Source organism: Delphinus delphis, chromosome 7, assembly GCF_949987515.2.
Source record: "Delphinus delphis chromosome 7, mDelDel1.2, whole genome shotgun sequence".
NCBI classification, from domain to species: Eukaryota; Metazoa; Chordata; class Mammalia; order Artiodactyla; family Delphinidae; genus Delphinus; species Delphinus delphis.
Genome location: NC_082689.1, coordinates 9569641 through 9590371, shown reverse-complemented (window position 1 = coordinate 9590371; position 20731 = coordinate 9569641). Strand labels below are relative to the sequence as shown.

General features: G+C 38.2%; 1 protein-coding gene across 15 annotated transcripts in view; it reads right to left on the bottom strand.

Moving 5' to 3' along the window:
- TRIP12 (thyroid hormone receptor interactor 12) overlaps positions 1-20731 on the bottom strand; it is a 147233-nt gene that overhangs the window by 69063 nt on the left and 57439 nt on the right. For 13 of the 15 annotated variants that reach the window (XM_060015962.1, XM_060015961.1, XM_060015964.1 and 10 more), the window contains 2 exons: positions 19209-20011; positions 1169-1274 (listed from right to left, as the gene is read on the bottom strand). In XM_060015962.1, the coding sequence (XP_059871945.1) occupies positions 1169-1274; positions 19209-20011 (909 nt within the window). The remainder of the gene's footprint in view (positions 1-1168; positions 1275-19208; positions 20012-20731) is intronic. The other 2 variants (XM_060015968.1, XM_060015969.1) reach the window with 1 other exon arrangement.

Below are 20731 nucleotides of genomic sequence, written 5' to 3'. Positions count from 1 at the left end.
GTCCTCATAAAAGTACTGCCAAAAAACTTCAAAGGCAAACAGGTGTACTAACTCCAGATATTTTAGACAATCCTGAGAGAACTAGGAAATAAGTGGAAAAGTAGAGATTAAAGTGGCAAGAGTCCATTTCTTATGACTTATTAGGTAACAAGTCATACTGTTTCCTTGTGTTACTACTGTACCCACGGCCAAGAGTATAAAGTCGATTACCTCAGAGAAGAACAAAAAGAAGTGCTTAAAGCCTTTCTACTGACCTAAGTTAGAGTAGGGAAAAGGTAAACTAAAATCAGTCACCAGCATCACTGGTTTCTGGCACATTTAGTAGAGAGAACGAAGTACATATAAGAGCAAACTACATATAAAGGATGGAGAAGTCCCATAAAGCTGTGATTACCAGCACAAGACCAAAACTGACCAAGCCTGAAAATCTGAGATGAAATTCCAACAAAAAGATTTTTAACTTTATCCTAAGGTTCTGAATCAGTTAATAAAGTATATGAAATAATACACTGTATCATATGTGAAAGGTAGATCATTTTCTGAAAAAGGGCTCCAAAATAGCAACCAGGAGGAATGGGAACTGGAGATGTGAGAGAACACAAACCAAACCTACATTCTCCTGTGAGCAGAGGTACTGGAACACAAAATGAAAATTAAGTACATCTCTCCCCCTCACCCATTAAACTCAATAACTTGTGCCAACACTTTTAGAAACTAATTAGGCAATGTTACAGCCATTACAACAGGCATCCCTTCTGATCCATTAATCACACTACTGGGAAATTTAGCTACCTTTAAAAATAACCCAAATCTGCATAAAGATGCTCACTAGAGATTTCTTTGGCAGACTAGAACTCTGAAAGCAACCAGACTTTCAACTATTGGCAATAACTCTGTGCAAATAATGTAACAGCAGAGGAAAAGGTAGAAGACAAAGGTGTTGCCCAAAAAAGGCATGATTAAAACTTAGCAAAAAAAAGGTAAATAAATATTGGGGAAGAATTCACAAAAATATACAGCAATACTAGCTATATTAAAACAAATTTCTTTGCTCAACATTAAAGAGAAAATTTTAATAATCTTTAAAAACTTACAAAATTAAGGATTTTGCTGAAAGCTGAACACAGATAACGAGCTAATCATAAACTGGCAAAGCCCAGATTATTACCTGGCACTAGCACAGGAGCCCGTGGTCTTTTGGCGTGTGCTCCGCCTCAAACTGGGGAGCTCAGCAGGTGGGGATTCGCTGCGCTTCTTGGTAGATTTTCTTAAACCTATACATGTGAAATGCAAAAGTAAAAATTTTAAAAGAGCAGTTACCTTAAATTAAAAATGACAACAATTCTTCAGGTCATCATCCAGTCAAAAATCCATGGACTCTTCCACGGCCTCTCTAGCGGTCTCCAGGTTTACTTCCATAGTTTGATTTTACTGCACCTGCTCATACTGGGGAAGTTCATGTGGTGCTTGGCATTCCTGTTCAGGAGAAATCTTCTCACTCTGGCCTAACCTTGACGCAAGCTAACCAACACCATGAATGACAGTCCCTCTCCTCTCAAACCATCCTCTTGAAAAGTTCCTATCACAACTCTACTCTTCCACTACTCTTCTCCACTAACTAAAGCCAAGAGATTTTTTTTTGTATATACTATATATTTCAGGACTTTACTGTATTTCATTCAGCACTTTACTGCATTCTCTTTGCACTGTCCCATTTCACCTAGTTTATATGAGGCTCATCAATAAGGCCATGAGAGAACAAAATGTTTCCTTTCACCAACTCAATGGCAAGAAATATACATTTGAACTGAAGGTTATTCAAATGTCCAATTTACAGAATACTGTATAATTAGGGGGAGAAAGTCAATCAAGCACACTTTACATGTTATTCTGGAATCTAACTAATACCTTTATAGGGATAACGGATTCTGAGAAAAGTTTATTGCTAGTTCATGAACAATGGGGAAGCCATCAGAGCATCGTCTACTGCCCCCCGCCCCCCAAACAACACTTACTCTACACCATACATGACATGACAACACACAGGGTGGTGAGCTCTATCTAAACAAAGACCCCCAGCAGTAAGAGGTCTCCAAAGTCAACAGAGCATACTTCCACCGGAACTTTTGGCATCATCTTAAATAGATGGTAACTTTCTCAGAGACCAACTGTACAATAACAGTTCTCCAGATCATTTGTTTCTTCTCCAATTTTAATTTTTTTCCACTTCACTGCTTTAAAAAGTGTAAAGATAAGAAATTCCTTACTCTTGATTTTGTTAAAACACCACTAAAGGTTCTGGGAAAGAGGTGGCAAAAAGGATTCTAGACATCTTCTTGACCTTTTAGACTCTTCATTTAAAAACTTCAGTTCATCCAATTTGCACTTAAACTATACATAATGAAAGCTGCTAGGTGAAAAGCAAGCTATTAAAAACTCTTTAAACACAAAGCAGAAAGTATAAGGACAAAAATCTATGTTCAGACAGGCATTACCATTCAGAAATCTAAACCAGACCTTTTGGGCCCTTCTCCCCCCACCTCCCACCCCAAAGAACTTCTGTGAAAGATTATCTAGACTCTTCAAACCAGCATAAAAGGATCAAAGAGTGAAACTTAAAGTGACAAAAGAAGACTGGCCTAAGCGTTTCTTAAATTTCAGTTTTATTTTAAGGTTGATTTTCTATATAGCTGTCACCAGAATTATTTGATGTGATCACAAAGCTATATCTGACATCCTATATACTATTTTATCTTTGCCTAGCTGGATACACACCCCAGACACCTGAAAGATGGACACGGCATGTAGACGGATTATGGAGCTAGCTTAATATATTCAGCTAATAATGTCACTATTTTTTAATATTTAAAAAATTTAGAAATTTTATAATATTTCAGAAAATATTAAATTATACTTATCTATCTGAATTATGTGACTAAGTTGGACTAAAAAATGTACAATTTAGAGGGAAAAAGCCATCAGTGCACATTATATTAAAACTGCAAAAAACATAAGGTACCTTCACTTATAAGGCACTTTCAAAACCTTTGTATTATTGTCACTAATATTACTTAGTTCATGTAATACTAAAGTATCTATAAATACCATGATACAGTAATAGAAACACTAGTACAAATTTTCACATCTATTTAGTGACATTCAAAATAATATTCAACAATGTATTGTGGGCTACTGCTTTATTGCTAATCTGTGGTGACAGTATACTTTTTGACACTTTCACTACTCATGTCCTATTTTAGACTTTGGTGTTTAACTCTCTCTTAAACAACTTCATTCAAATGTAATTTCCGTATGATAAAATGTACTCATTTTAAGTGCACGGGGTTCAATGAGTTTGACAAACTTATTCACGCATATAACCAACACCACAATCAAGACATAGAACGTTTCCATCACTTTAAAAAGTTCCTTTATGGCCCTTTCAATTAATCCCCCCCTCACACTTCAGGTCCCTGGCAATCACTGGTCTTCTTTTCTGCTGCTATTGTCTACTCTGGAGTTTCATATAAATGGAATCATACAGTGTCGTGGGGATGAACTCATGGTGTTGCACGTATTGGTCCATTCCTTTTGATTGCAAAGTGGTATTCCTTTGTGTGGATGTGCCACAATCTCTCTAACCATTCTTGGTGTTAGACTTTAAAAGAACTGTACTAAGTTACAGAGAAGTAGGGCAGAGAAAAACCAAAACAAGAGTGAACAGAAAGCTATTTATAACTGATATCACAATACCATAATGTAAAATGACTCTCAGGCTAATTGACATTAACTCCATCCAGCCTGATAAAGTAAGAGAACCCCCAACATTTTGTTCTCTAAACTTCCTTAGAGGGGAACTACATAAATTCTTCCAAAAGTCTAAAACATGTTTAGAAGATAGAAAGGTCATAAATTCTGGGACAAAGGAAAGCTGAAGCACAAACTTCAGCTTGGTAGATAAAGTATTTCCTAGAAAACCAGGACAGCTTAACCTTCTTTTGGCCATTCGGCAAACTGACAATGCTAGCACATACTATCTTCACAATTTTATTTATTTATTCTTTGATATTTATTTATTTGGCTGCTCTGGGTCTTAGCTGTGGCATGTGGGATCTAGTTCCCTGACCAGGGATTGAACCCAGGCCCCCTGCATGGACAGCACGGAGTCTTAACCACTGGACCACCAGGGAAGTCCCTATTTCACAATTTTAGATCGGCTATGGAGATTTTCAAAAGCACTTTCAGATATAAAGTTGTAATAATTCTCATTTTTCAGACACAAAAATATTAACTGACTTGCTTAAAAGTGCATAACCCAAACAACTACACAATTCTAAGCTTATTTTAAAGCAGAACAGAGAGTACTACATCTTCAATATACTTGTGGCAAGGTGTTAAAATTTTGCTTTACTGGTTCGTTTAGAAAACTTTAAACTCTCTGTATAAAAATAGAGTATTTTTGTAGAACTGAAATGTTTCCTATCATTCTACTGGTCAAATATGGAGTATTTTAATAAATGGTGGAAACATGGAAAAGTGTAAACCTACAACCTACTGAAAATCGATTAAAACATCTATGCATGGGAACACACATACCACAAACACATCTCTCCGTCCCAGGCTCTGTAATGCAGCAAAACTGCATTATCATTTATTTTTATGATGCCACTTTGAGAAGCAACCAGAATATCACTGATCAAATTAATATATTCTTATCCACAAAGCCTTTGTGTAATACAGTTAGGTATAAATCTTGTATCAAAGCTCTTATTACAGTTGACCCTTGAACAATGCAGGGTCCACTTATACTTGGATATTTTTCAGTAAACCGTAAATACTACAGTACTACACGGTCTGTTGCTGGTTGAATCCAAGGATGTGGAGGAACCATGGATAAGGACAGGCAGCTATTAGTTACATGCAGACTAACCCCTCATTGTTCAAGGATCAACTGTATTACCAGTATAAGAATATGTGCACTTGTAACTACAAATATATTCCTATAATCTTTATTCCTTTGGATAAAGGTGAAACTAGCAGTTAGTATTCTCTTAAAATTCCTAATTGATTTGTCTTCTACAATACAGGTATGTCTTACTCTTTTTTTTTTTTTTGAAAAAGTATTCCTAAGCAAAACTGATTTACACGAAGTGCAGGGCTTCACCCTTAAAAAAAAAAGTCCTTTTTTTAAAGTGTGACATTTTTAAAGTGTGACATTTGAAATGTGAAATAATTAAACCTCTTATATATCCAACTGTAAGCTTGGATTTTTAAAAATATAACAACATTTTAAAAGAATCAACAAATTAAGGGCCTTAGACATTTTACTTTCTGGACTCTTACTAACGTAAAAATAGTTAAGATGTTCGTGGGTACCTTCTACTTATGACTGATTTTTCTTTTCGACTTGAAATATTAAAACTATTTCTCATTACATTAACATCTCAGTACAAAAGTATTTCTCTTGGAAAAGGTATGGTTTTCACTCTTAACTGTGTCAAATTACTTTAAAAGTAGCAATAGACAACTGGGCAATACACATTCACTATCAGCTTTCATTCTATTTTTAATTCTCACATGATCTGTTACAGGTATGCTAATCTTTGACATGATATACACATATAATCGAACCTACTACACAGTTCTATAATGAAAATATAGCACTCCTCTCAATAATAAAATATTCTAGCAATGCAATAATTAAACTTCCCAATTTCCTGAAAGATTCCTTCTGCTGTACAAGAGTAAACATGAATGTCAATGTATTTCATAAGGTTGTTTGAAAATCAAGCAGAGGAGGAGCGGGAGACTGACCTAACATCTCTATTCAGTGAATAATGACTCCATTCAAATAAATGGACACTTTTATTCTGCAATTTATATAATCATTTTAAAGTGACAGTAAAAGATGATCAAACAGACATCTACTGTATATTATCTAGCAGCCCTTTTTCTGAGCACCTGCCTCTTTTTTTCTCTTTCTTTTAAAAAAATTCTTTGCAGAGCTATCTCCTAACCCTTCTCCATGTGGTACTGATGGAACTGTCATCCACAATATACTCCCACTACATGAGTGAGACTCAAACTGTTGTATTTTCATCATCTACAATTACAACTCCTCCACCACTATCCCCTCCCCCTCACCATACTAATTCATTTAAGGACGGGCATATGACCCGAGGATATAAGAGACTTTCGTATAGAAATATAAATGATTGGACAGTGTTTTGGGGAAAGAGGAGGAATGAGGGTGTCATAAGTCACAGACTTGGGACTGATAGGACCATCTTCATTTGAGCTCCTGGATCCAGCCAAGCCTGAAGCTAGACAATCTCTTGGCTTTACCAGTCATGTGAGCTGATTTCCATTTAATTTTAGTTGAATATGTATCACAAATAACCCCAAATCTTCTGATTATAAGTCATTACTGTATTATAATTTGTAGTCTAGAGTAGGTATGGACCAAATCCTGCTGGTAGCCTGTTTCTGTACAGCCCACTAGCTAAGAATGCTTTTTATATTTTTAGAGAGTTGTAATAAAATAAGAATATGTGACAAAGGCTGTATGTGGTCAGTAGACCCTAAAATATTTACTATATGGGTCTTTACAGAAAACATTTATTGACCTGGACTTTGAGGAGAAATAGGAAGAAAAGTATAAGGACTTGCCTGAAGTTTAGGGGAAAAAAACAGTCCCTCGCCAACCCCCCCCCCAAAAAAAACCTCTCCAAAACAAAATCTCTTTGTTTGGAAAAAGAAAAACCAAAAACCAAAAACCAAACAAGATCTAAGCTAAACAATATCTTAGTAATAAAAAAAGTTTCAGGGCTTCCCTGGTGGCGCAGTGGTTGAGAATCTGCCTGCCGATGCAGGGGACACGGATTCGAGCCCTGGTCTGGGAAGATCCCACATGCCGCGGAGCAACTAGGCCCGTGAGCCACAACTACTGGGCCTGCGCTCTGCAACAGGAGAAGCCACGACAGTGAGAGGACTGCACACCACGATGAAGAGTAGCCCCCACTTGCCGCAACTGGAGAAAACCCTCGCACAGAAATGGGGACCCAACACAGCCAAAAATAAATAAATAAACAAACCAATGAACCGACATTAAAAAAAAAAAGTTTCAGTACTAATTTTTCTACAATATTATGTATCTTGATTTTTTTTTTTTTTTACTTACAGTTTTTGGCATATTCCTATAGAGAGTAAATACACTCCATTTTAAAATGGAGTAGACAAACTGTTATGAATAAGGAACACAAACCAATACCTTAAACAAGGTAGATATCTAGAAAAATTACAATTCATTTACATTTATAGATATCAAAAGACGAATATACTGATCTTTTAAACACAAATCCCCTATTTGTTTAATATTAAAAAGAGCGGACTTCCCTGGTGGCACAGTGGTTAAGAATCCGCCTGCCAATGAAGGGGACATGGGTTCGAGCCCTGGTCCAGGAAGATCCCACATGCTGCGGAGCAACTAAGCCCATGCACCACAACTACTGACCGTGTGCTCTAAAGCTCGAGGGCCGCAACTACTGAGCTCGCAGGCCACAACAACTGAAGCCCGCACGCCTAGAGCCCGTGCTCCGCAACAAGAGAAGCCACCGCAATGAGAAGCCTGTGCACCGCAACGAAGAGTAGCCCTCACTCGCTGCAACTAGAGAAAGCCCACGCACAGCAATGAAGACCTAATGCAGCCAAAAAGTAAATTAGTTAATTTTTAAAAAAATGTTAAAAATAAAAAGAGCCTTCAAGTAACTACTTTAAAGATCCATTTACATATAAAATCTGTTTCAATGGGTTTTCAGAACCACTCCTTTTTCCTTCATAAAAGAAAAAAAAGCACCAAATAACAGGACTATTACCACATATGAGGAGTTCAATTTAGAATCATGTAATTGGATCGCTTTGCTACAGGAAAAACTGGACCCAATAAAGAGAATTAATTAATGATGGGTATATTTTCAGTGGCTAACTCAATTCCTTCAGCCACTGCAGAATCATGAGAACCTGGTATATCTTGATATTGTTGTGTATCTATGTTCAAGTACATACATCTCTATCAAAGGCTGCTTTTCTAAAATAAATTCACAAAATGAAAAGTAACCTATCATATAAAAGGGATCATAGATGTTTATTTTAAAATCAGTAACAGTAAAAGATAAGTTGTGTAGATGACAGTGAGCTAAAATCCAAATGGAATTTCCTAAGCCAAATTTTTATTTCCTAGTGAATGCACAGCAATTGCGTTCATTGATTTGGCAATATGAATTAAAAACTTAGAAATGTGCAAATATATTCATCTAACCACTATAATAATGAGAAACTGGAAAAGAGCTAAATGTCCAATAATAAGGAATGGTTAAATAAACATCAGTATGGTAATAAAAACTGCAGGAACACAGTGTTAGTTAATGAGGATGTGAACAAATGGGCATTTAAAAAAAATTTTATTTATTTATTTATTTATGGCTGCATTGGGTCTTTGTTGCTGCGCACGGGCTTTCTCTACCTGCCGTGAGCGGGGGCTACTTTTCATTCCGGTGCACGGGCTTTAGGCATGCAGGCTTCAGTAGTCGTGGCTCGCGGGCTCTAGAGCATAGGCTCAGTAGTTGTGGCGCACGGGCTTAGTTGCTCCGCGCCATGTGGGATCTTCCGGGACCAGGGCTCAAACCCATGTCCCCTGCATTGGCAGGTGGATTCTTAACCACTTTGCCACCAGGAAGTCCCCAAATTGGCATGTTTACACTACTAGTGAGAATATAAATTCATATATTTCTAGGGGGAATTTAAAATATACATCAATATTTAAAAGAAACATAACCAGTGTTAAGTTTCTTATCTTATATCCTACAAGAAAATAATGAATTACACAGCTATAGTCAATTAAAAAATTTAGAAGAACAATGTAAATGCCTCTTAGTTGGCAATGGGCTAAGAGGTACATCCATATACAGTTATTAAAAAGACATGATTGGACTTCCCTGGTGGTGCAGTGGTTAAGAACCTGCCTGCGAATGCAGGGGACACGAGTTTGATCCCTGGTCCGGGAAGATTCCACATGCCGCAGAGCAACTAAGCCCGTGCGCCACAACTACTGAGCCTGCACTCTAGAGCCCGTGAGCCACAACTACTGAGCCCGCGTGCCACAACTACTGAAGCCCGTGCGCCTGGAGCCCATGCTCCACAACATGAGAAGCCACTGCAATGAGAGGCCCGCGCACCGCAACGAAGAGTAGCCCCTGCTCCCTGCAACTAGAGAAAGCCCACACACAGCAGTGAAGACCCCAACACAGCCATAAAAAAAAGATGACGTGTTTTATAGCTTATTTTTTGAAAGGAAAAATGTCAGTTAAAATCATTTAGGCAGATAAAGCACTTTGGTTTCTTCATACCTAAAACATGGATACTACCTCATTCTGTGATCATAATGAAATTTAATGTATGTCAACTGTCTAGTATGGAGCCTGGCTTATAATAGGCACTCAAAAAGCAACGCCTACTGTCATGCAGAGTGAGCTCCTACTTTTGAAAAAAATATGTGCATATACATAGAAAAGTGTCTGCCTCTGGGTAAAGACAAAAGAATGACCCACATGCATTCACTCTGTCCTCTAGTGAAACTCCACTAAAAATAGCATTAAAAGAATCTGAGGCATAAATTCACAAGGATGGGAAGAATGGAAGAGACAACCATCACAACACAACACAATTTTAGAAGATGAAAAAGCAGTAATTCCAGTGCTAAATACACTGGGAAGACCAGAAGACTGAAGGTAGAAAACTGAGATAAATTACCAATTAGACTGACACTCAGAATCCCACAAAGGTTTAGGAATTGATGACACCAGGTACTTCTGGGACGACCTCAGAGTTTAAACTGAGGATTGCCTCCATAGGCTATTTATGAAGCAGTCAGATCCCCAGATTCCCTCCCCAACTTGCACAGCTGGGTAAATGTCCCTCTCCTGAGGCAGGTAAACATAAAACCTTTATTCCTTAGAAAGTACAAAATAAAGAAATCCTCCATTAAAGTACACAGTTGCAAATAGGTGCATCATACCAAAAATGAGAGGGGGGAGGATCAAATATATACAGACAAACTGGATGACATATGGCCTCTTTCCTAGGCCTCTCCTCCCACTTAGTCCCCAGAACTCTGGCAGTTAGGCTTTCACCTCCAGGCAGGAGTCTGAAAGAATCTTCCCTGTGGAATTTTACCAGCCAAAGAAGAAAGATCTGAAAATGATCATAGCCCAATTAGTTCATCAGATAGTGAATCTCAGTCAAGTCTCATCCATGTGCTCAGAGCTTGTAAGTTAGATTTTTTGGTTCCCCTACTCTTGAGTATGAGGAGACACCCAGGAATTACCTGAATTTGAGGAAAGTTCCTAGTATGAAAGTCAAAACCAGAGTAAACACCCCCCCCAAAAAAATTACATAAGAGGACTCTGCAAGAAAAGAAAACTCGCTCTTAATGGGGAGGGGGGGAATATGCATCTATAATTAAAAACAATATTCAGGGCAGGACTATTCACAATATCCAAGACATGGAAGCAACCCAAGTGCCTGGCAATAAATGACTAGATTAAGAAGATGTGGTGTGTGTGTGTGTATAATTAATACACACACACACACACACACACACACACACACAATGGAATATTACTTAGCCATAAAAAAATGAACTATTGCCATTTGCAGCAACATGGATGGACCTAGAGAATATTATGCTTAGTGACATAAGTCAGATAGAGAAAGACAAATACAATATATCACTTATATGCAGAACTAAAAAATAACACAAATGAATGTATATACAAAACAGAAACAGACTCACAGACATAAAAAACAAACTTGTGGTTACAGTGGCGGTGGTGAGGGGGAAATTACAGATTACGGGTATGAGATTGACAGATATAGACTACTACATATAAAATACATAAGCAACAAAGACTTACTGCATAGCACATGGAATTATATCCAATACCTTGTAATAACCCATAATGTAATATAACCTGCAAAAAAAAGGAATCACTATGCTGTACACCTGAAACTAACACAATATTGTAAATCAACTATACTTCAATTAAAGAAAGAAAAAGAGAAGGGGGAAGGAAACCTTTTTTTTTAAAAAAAGGAAATGAGAACAAAATAACCTCTTGAAAAGAAAAACAAAGATAGCGAACATGAAATAAAAAATCAATACAAAGGTTGGAAGAAGCTACAGAAATCTACCAGAAAGTAGAACAAAAAAGGAAAGCAAGAACAAAAAGATAAGACCAGAACCTTCCAAAAGGACAATTACCCAAAATAATAGGTGATCCAGAAAGAGAAAAGAAGCAAAGATCGGGTGACCAACCGTCCTGGTTTGCATGGGATTCTCGTAGTTTTAAGGCTAAAAGTTGGTCTTGGGGAATGCCCCAAATCCAAGGGAAACCAGGACTTCAGATCACCCTAACAAGGAATGAAACAAACGCACAGCTATGCCTATGTCACGACATTTCTAAATAACTGAGGCAAAGATCTGTAAGTTTCCAGAAAAACAGGTTATATATACAGATCAGGAATCAGAATGCTTGCAGTACTGAAATCTAAATAACATAATTCTTCAAAATTCTGATGGAGAATAATTTCCAACCCAGAACTGTATTTTCAATCAGTCTGTCAAATAAGTATCAAGGTTGTAGATTTTCACATTCAAAACCTGAAAAAACAAAAAAACTTAAAAAAATCTCATATGTACTTTTTCTTAGAAAGCAAGTGGAAGACATATTCACCAAAACAAAACAGTAAATCAAGAAAGAAGATGCAGGCTCTAGAAGCAGGAAACTAAATAGAAGACTAAAGAAATACCTGAAGCTAAAAGCAATGTAACCAGGCATAAAAAGGGCAGCCATCCAGAGGCCTTTCTTCAGGAAAATGAAACAAATCCATGTAGACAGCTTGAGAAAAGATTTAGACAATGCATAATGAGTTTGGAGTTGAGTGACGGAGTCCAAGAAAAGGAAAACAACAAAATAATTATTAAGCTCAGTTTAAAAAAAAAAAAGGTTGTAAGAAAAGTTCCTACAGACTCAGTGTTAACTGAGCAACGATCATGACTGGAAAAATGTGAAGCATGTACAGTATGCGTTTGGTGGGTGAATAGGTGTGGTAAATCTCCCATATAGGCCACACAATAGTGCTCTAAGTGAAAAAAGTCAACAAACAGACATATGAGCACATACGTCTCACATTATAGATACGGAAGTAAATACCAAAATGACTGGCTATGCGGAAAGGCAATGTGGCAGGAAGCCTGCTATTTTTTAATAATAAATCTTATATCACATGACTTTAAACTACACATTAAGTATTGATTAATATGAAGGAAAAATTTTAGCAGGATACACACAGGAAGAAAGAGACAGCCCTTAGGGATGGGATTAAGTTATTATTTTCTTCGTACGTTTTAACATTTTCTGGATTTTTCATTTTTGATAACACTTTATAATCAGAAGTATCAAAATATTATAGAACACAGAGGCATGAGTGAGAAAAAGCAATTTTCATTTAACTGAACTATAAGTTTAGTAAAATGTAATTTGGCTGAATTAATTCTTACTCTGACCTGGTATACAAAACTACATACCATGGTTGTTTAACATTCACAGTATAAAACAAAGCCAAGCCGTAAAGAGGTCAATAATATTTGTTTCCATTTAATATTCCTTTTTTAAAAATCTGGCAACTCATTTTTGGTAAATTACTATTGGTAATATGCGGTTACAGATTAGTACTATAAAAGTTTTAAGTACTAAATTATTTTAACAGTTGCTTTATAATACAGAAAACTCTTAACACTCAATCCTTTTTCCTTTAAGCTCCTCACCCAGTACATCACCAGGCTAAAAGATAATTCAATTTTTAAAAACTCAGAGGGTATGGCCCTATAAGACCCAAGTAGGTAAAACCAAGAGTTTACTTTTAAATTATTCTGTCCTGCTTGACTCATTCTTCTTTCCTCTCTCCGTGCTAGAGGCACAAAGTACCATGTCTCTTAGCAGAATTACCTTCCCAGAATTCGGCATCTGCCTGGTTCTTTTCTAGTTCTAATAATGGCTACAGGCTGCATGCAAGTCACAGAAGAGTATGAAACTCAAGCTGAAAATGAGCTGGTAACTACTGCTGACTGTTATTAATAATGTGCACATGATGTCTACTTTAAATAATGGAAAGTGAACTGGACCTACAAATAGACATATCGAACCGGAAATATAACACCTTTAAATTTTTCTATAAATATATTCCATAATTAATTGCAGATTCTGATCACAAACTGTTTCTTACATGTCTATGCCATCCATCACCTTCTACCATTAAGACAGTACATACTTTGAAATAGTCAAATTACTTCAAAATTAGCCTAAAGAGAAGATAGATAGATTAGCAGAATATTATAAGAATATTTTTAAATATTACATCAAAATATCACTGAATATTTTAAAAAATCATTTGTATCATTACACTGCCCCAGTGGTTTTACATTTATGCTACATAAATTTGTTAGGACTGTTTGCTAAGGTTAAACAACGCAAAGCAAGAATAATTTCCTAATGCAGATTAAAAATTGTCATATAACACTATCCTTTCTGGGGTATTCTCAAAACCCAATTGGGCTTCCCTGGTGGCGCAGTGGTTAAGAATCGGCCTGCCAATGCAGGGGGACATGGGTTTGAGACCTGGTCCGGGAAGATCCCACATGCCGCGAACAACTAAGCCCGTGCGCCACAACTACTGAGCCTGTGCTCTAGAGCCCGTGAGCCACAACTACTGAGCCCACGTGCCACAACTACTGAAGCCAGCGCACCTAGAGCCCCTGCTCTGCAACAAGAGAAGCCACCACAATGAGAAGCCCATGCACCGCAATGAAGAGTAGCCCCTGCTCGCTGCAACTAGAGAAAGCCCGCGCGCAGCAACGAAGACCCAATGCAGCAAAAAATTTATAAACTTTTACCAATTGACACAAGGTGACCTTTGTCCCACAGCTATCTTGACCAGCTGCAGTTGGCAAGCCACAGGCTTCAGGTAGCCCATCACAAAGCAGCTGTTTCTCTAGTTCTCCTGCCAGCCCTAGTTCCTCACCAGAAACTTGTTCAACAGATGCCAAATCAGCACACCAGGAAAGGTCTTCCTGCTTCAGTGACCCGATTAAATGTATCATTTCCCAAAGTGTGTTCCATGGACCACTGCTGTCTCCCAAGGTAATAGGTGGTCAAACAGATTTATAAAATAATGGGTTAAACAGAAGTGACCGTAAGAATTCTCACAGCTTTCAATATACTAAAGCATATCCTGAATCTCCTTGAGTGATATCTGACCATGGGGAAATGGGTTTTCACAAAGCATCATGTAAGTACTGTTATTCCTACAATTTGAAAAAAACTTCCTTTACCAGGAAGTTTTACTGACCAATCGTATCTTAGAATGAGCCTATACCTGAGGAGACATATCACCTTCGAATTAACAGGTTCACTGAGTCCTAAAAGTTGAAGAAAACAACCTACCCAATTTGGAATGCTTCCTATCTCACAAAATGTCCACTCCATTTTTTAGTTAACTGACATATTTTTTTACCCAGAGTTGCTAACCCACTGAATGGATTGTAACCATTGAATCTAATTCTGCCCCCAGATTAATGTTAAATTAAAAAAAAATCAAACTAATTCCTAATGCATACAAAAGCTTTTCAAATCTATCGCAACAGTTCTCAATTCACATTTTATGTTTATATGGTATTTTAATTTTACAAAGTTGTTTTCACATACATTCTTTCATTTATGCTTCACAAGAATGAATATTATCATTCTGCAAAGATGAGGGATTAGGTTGCTATCATAATTGTAGTTCAATGATTTGCCCAACCCCACAAAACTACCAGAAGACAACAGAACTTTAAATCAGGCTCTTCCAAATCTAAAGACAGCTATACCTTAAACTGATCAGTAGCTAGGATTTATATCAATCCTTCATCTTCAAAACGATGCTCCTGAATGCTTTGTCTTAAGATACTCGATTTCAGTTGTGCACCCTAAATTTAGTGACGCATCCTATGTACTATCAGCACTATGCTAAGGCTCCTCACATATTTATTCATTCCTCAAATAGCTACTGTGCCCATTTTACAACGAAAAGGTTGCCAACTTTCTCGTAGTCACCAGCTGATAAAATGGCAGAACTAGGATTCAAATCTAGGATTTTTAGCTCTAAATTAAGAGCTCTCTCTCCCCAAAATACCATTACTTGAAGCCGAGGGATTCCTCTAAGATACTTCATTTTGCCTCTATATTCTTAAATAAAATTACCAAGTACTGCCAATCCTCTTGCAGTACTCCTTCTTACATAAACTCTTTCCTAAAGTGAACTATTTAATCATACCTAAAATTCACCCTGCCCTGTGTGACTCCAGGAAGCCTGCCTGGATTTAGCTCACCCAATCTACTCAATCCTCTGCACCCTATTCTCACAACTAATTTCTGGAATCACATGGCCTGGGTTTGACTCTTGGCTCTATCACTTCTTAGTTCTGTGACCTTGGACAGGTAACCTGACCTCACTGACCCTGAGTTTCTTCACCTGTAAGAAGTGAATAACAGTACCTGCCACACAGGGCTGATGAGGAGTAAATGAGATGATCCATGTCAACTATTTACAAGTTGTCAGGCACTTGTAAGCACTTTAAGTATTTGCTATTATTTTGTTTTGAAATGTTTTCCACTTATTTGTAAAGAAGCAAACACACAGTTAATCGTATAATATGAAGCCCTGGGTTCACATAATATTCACCCCTAAAGATGAATCAATACCAGTAAAGAAGGATCAAATAAAAGTTCATCTCCTCTGGGGTCTTAACATCTCTTAATGACCCAAATAGATTGCAACAGTAAAACACAAACAACTAACATGGATGAAAAATAAGTGACATAGCAAAGAAACAAAGGCTTCAAAGTCACACATACCCACCCCATCTTTAAATCCTAACTGTCACTTATGAGATATGTTACTCTGGCAAGTTATTTCACCTCCTTGGAATAAATTTCCTTAATAACTATCATCAAGCACCAATTTTTTGGAAAAGTCAATGTTACTGCATATGTAAAATACCTGGCACTTTTAGATGTGAAACAAATGCTGGTTCCCGTCTCTTGTTTCAACAGCTTAGGCTATAATTAGAGCTTAGAACTAGGGTAGTGGCAATGAAAATGGGAAAGTGAAATTAGTGACCACAGAACACACAGATTTTGTGAAAGTAGGAAAAGCAACTATGAAGTGAGTTTTAAACTAAATCAGTTTGCGACCATGTGCAGAGTGAGTATGACAGCATATCTGGACTGGTTTTATTATGGCACAGGGGCAGCATCAAAACCCTCGGGGCTTCCTGTTTGAGAGCAACCTCACAACCAAGAAAACCCCGCTGATCAGCCACTGGTAGGGTCAGGTTTTCTTTTAAAGACTGCACTAACTGACAGGTACAAAAAGAAAGCTGGTCTCTGAGAAGAGTTAAGGACACAACACTCAAGAACAATCTGCTCAGGGCTTCCCTGGTGGCACAGTGGTTAACAGTTTGCCCGCCAATGCAGGGGACACAGGTTCAAGCCCTGGTCCAGGAAGATCCCACATGCTGCGGAGCAACTAAGCCCGTGCGCCACAACTACTGAGCCTGCGCTCTAGAGCCCCGCAAGCCACAACTACTGAGCCCGTGTGCCACAACTACTGAAGCCCGTGCGCCTAGAGCCCGTGCTCCACAAATAAGAGAGGCCACCGCGATGAGAAGCCCGCGCACCACAACAAAGAGTAGCTCCCACTCACCGCAAATAGAGAAAGCCCGTGCACAGCAACAAAGACCCAATGCAGCCAAAAATAAGATACATAAATTAAAAAAAAAAAGAGCAATCTGCTCTCACCTGTGCCAGGACCCTCCTAGAAATAAGAATTGAAAGAGATGAGCTCTTCAAATGAGGTAGGCTGGAAGGGTTAGAGTGAATCCCTCGGACTATGCTGTAAACTCAACCTGAGCCACTGACTGTGGAGATCACACAGCTACTACACACGAGGGAGACACACAAGCACGCAAATACAGATGCACTTAAAAGTAGACAGAGGAAGAGGTATAAAAGCAGAGATAAATAACTCCAATTGTCAAGAAAACCTTGTCTGGACCAATGGACAAACGGCTGTGTCCCTTTTTACCCAACCTTTTACTTCCTTTTGACTGCAGGATACCAATCTTAATCTTTATCTGATATTTATATTCACATTCAAAAGATTTTATACAGATATACTGCATATTTAAAATAACAAATAGAACAAATTCTATAATTTAAGAGAAAGAGATGTTACTTTCACAATAACCCTATGATACAGGCTAAACAAAATTTTACAATAATGTCTACTAGTATTCTTGTCAAAATGTTGCTAATATTGAATCAACTGAAAATAGTTTATAGATTGTAGAATTAAACTAAACAGAGCTAACAGCTCTGATTCAACACTAGGTTAGGCTGGTTCAGTATTAAACTTTCACAAGAATACTAGTAGACACTATATAAAGTCTTCCAAAGACCAAAAAACATTCTAGCCCTATCAAAATGTGGACCTGAAATTGTCTTTGTGGGCTCAAAAGGAGAAAAGATGATCAAAAACAAGCTTCTTGGTTAAATATTACAAAAATTAAATGCTCTGAAAACCATAGGAAGTGCTGTTTTGTTCTCTGTATTTGCGTCATTTAGATTTCTCAAAATAGAAAAAAAAAAAAGCACTTCATCATTACAGTAGTCATGTAATTGAAGAGGGTCACCACAATTTTTAATCAGTTCTAATGAAGTTAACATTTGGCTTCCTGAAGAAGTCTTTTTTGGAAAAAAGAGGGAGAAAAGTGCCTCAGGATGCCTTTCTCTTATCTACTGTTTGTTTCTTTGCTTGAATGTATTATTCTCAAACATTAGTTCTTTCTGCTCCACTATACGCTTCAAGAAGGCAATTTCTTTCCCATTTACCTAGGACCCAGAGCCCAGCGCAATGAATGTAAGAGGTATTCATCTTTAGTCTAAGCTCCTTAAAGGCCATAAAATATTACATGTGAATAAAGTTTAATTAATACTAGGGTACATTTATTCTAATAACTTAGCTCAGGGTTTCCACACATCAAGAATGTGTGGAACAGTGGTCTCACACACAGTGTTAGAATCCCTGGTGCCAAAGTGGTTAAGAAAGCACCTGCCAATGCAGGGGACACATGTCTGAGCCCTGGTCCGGGAAGATCCCACATGCCACGGAGCAACTACGCCCGTGCGCCACAATTACTGAGCCTGCGCTCTAGAGCCAGCGAACCACAACTACTGAGCCCACGTGCTACAACTACTGAAGCCTGCGCGCCTAGAGCTTGTGCTCCGTAACAAGAGAAGCCACTGCAATGAGAAACCTACGCACTGCAATGAAGAGTAGCTCCCGCTCGCTGCAACTAGAGAAAACCCGCGCGCAGCAATGAAGAGACCCAAAGCAGCCCTAAATAAATAAAAAATAAATTTATTTAAAAAACAAAAAGAATGTACAATACCAAAAAAGAGCATTTGATCTCCAACTGTGGTCATGACCAACTCATAACTAGAACAGTTTTGTTTCTGGTTATAGGAGAAAAACCAACTTGCTGTCCTACTCTGACATTAGAAAATAAGTGGCGGGCTTTCCTGGTGGCGCAGTGGTGGAGAGTCCGCCTGCTGATGCAGGGGGACGCGGGTTCGTGCCCCGGTCTGGGAAGATCCCACATACCGCGGAGCGGCTGGCCCCGTGAGCCATGGCCGCTGAGCCTGCGTGTCCGGAGCCTGTGCTCCGCAATGGGAAAGGCCGTAACGGTGAGAGGCCCGCGTACCGCAAAAAAAAAAAAAAAAAAAAGAAAAGAAAAGAAGTAGCAAATGCTGCAAAGAGAAAGAAAGATACTAAAACATGACAATTTAGTAATAAGGCGGGAGCATTCCTTATCTATCTCCATAAAACTAAACGTTGTGTATCAATTATTATACACTTTGTGTACAGATACAGGTATAGTAATAAATCTAAAACTGCCTCAGACTGACTACCTTGAAAACCTGATCCCTCCTGACAAACCCAGAGAAATTTTGTTTAATTAAAAAAAAAAAAAATCTTTTGAGTAAACTTACTTGCTAATTTGGCCTGTAATCCAGAAGGTCCAGGTTTTGATGTCTCTGACTTAGAAGACCCTGGAAGAGACAGTTTTGTTTTAGGAAGGCTAACTTTAGGGCTGAAACGAGCAGCCCAATCAAATTTTGAAGAGCCACCAGTTTTACTCTGTTCCTTTTCCCTGCTACTTCTTCTTGGACTGGGACTGGATGCTGAACGGGAACGTCTGGCCTTATTCTGGTCTTTCCCTTGTTTCACCCTGGCACCTGGTGGAACAGTAGAGGAGGCCGAGGCTACAGCAGAAGATGAGGAGGAAGTAGAGGCAGCAGAAGAAGAATCGGTGATGGTGCTACACCCAGCTTTGGCTGAGGCGGCCGATTTTGAAGCCAGCTTGGTAGGTTTTGCAGATCTCTCTTCGGCACCAGCTGCTTCCGACACAGAACCACTCTTTATACAAGAACTCTCTGTCCTCTTTCTTTTCTGACTCCGTGAACTAGCAGTGGCCCCACTCTTCCTGGTATGAGCCTTGCTTGTTGATGGAGACTGTGCAGATTTCAGTTGTTGCTCCTGGTCTAAATGTCTCTTCTTTGACTTATTGTGTGGCTTACTTGTTTCTGAGGGAGATTCAGTATGCTGAAGTGCTCTGGGTTTCTTTGCAGAGTTAGGAGAACTGGTCCTGTTGTAGTCTGGACTAGCACTGCGTTTCACTCCTCGAGAACTGTCTTTCTTAGGCACCTGCCCCGTTTTCTGCCTTTCTGAAGTATTGGCTCTGTCTGGATCCTCTGGTTGTGGGACTATGACAGCAGATGATGAACTGCAGCTTCTAAGAGGTTAGATAAAACAAGAGTTAATATCAGCCTGCCATCGTTAAACCTGTCATATAATACTTATTTATTAACTTCTCAAATCTGTGGAAATAAGATTTTTTTTTAAGTGAAAAAAATTTCCTGGTAAGTCCAGTAACTAATAAACATAGGCTCACAAACGGTTCAAAAATGAGGGGAAAAAAAGGGGTGGGGGTGGGGAGCGACACTTTGGATGGTAAAATATGAGAAGATCAGGCTAATTCTTTAGCCCAATGATTACTGACACTAACTCCCCTAATCATAAAACAAGAATTAGGATTACAAGAAAAAGAATGCTTACTTAGTAGTTCAGAACCAGTTGAAACTACAATACCGATACTCTATTTACAAACACAACTTCTTTGTCAAAGCTTAAAATAAATAAGCATTAACATACACACTTTCAAAATGAAGGTTAGAAAGTTTTATATTGTAGTATCAAATATTTACAGTCACATTCCTTTCCAAAGACTCCTATCAATTAGATCTTAAGACATCACTGACCTGTGGCTCTGACAATAAAAAAACTAAGAAAAACTGGATTTAAAATGGCATTTCAGATGCGTATAATGGTTTGTTAGGCAAAAGGAGAAACTCGCAGCTCTCTAATCAAGGAGAATAAAGCACTATCTGGGGTATGCTGCGCTGACATCACTGCAGAGGTGATTCACTATTAATCCTAAAAGTTATACCCGGAT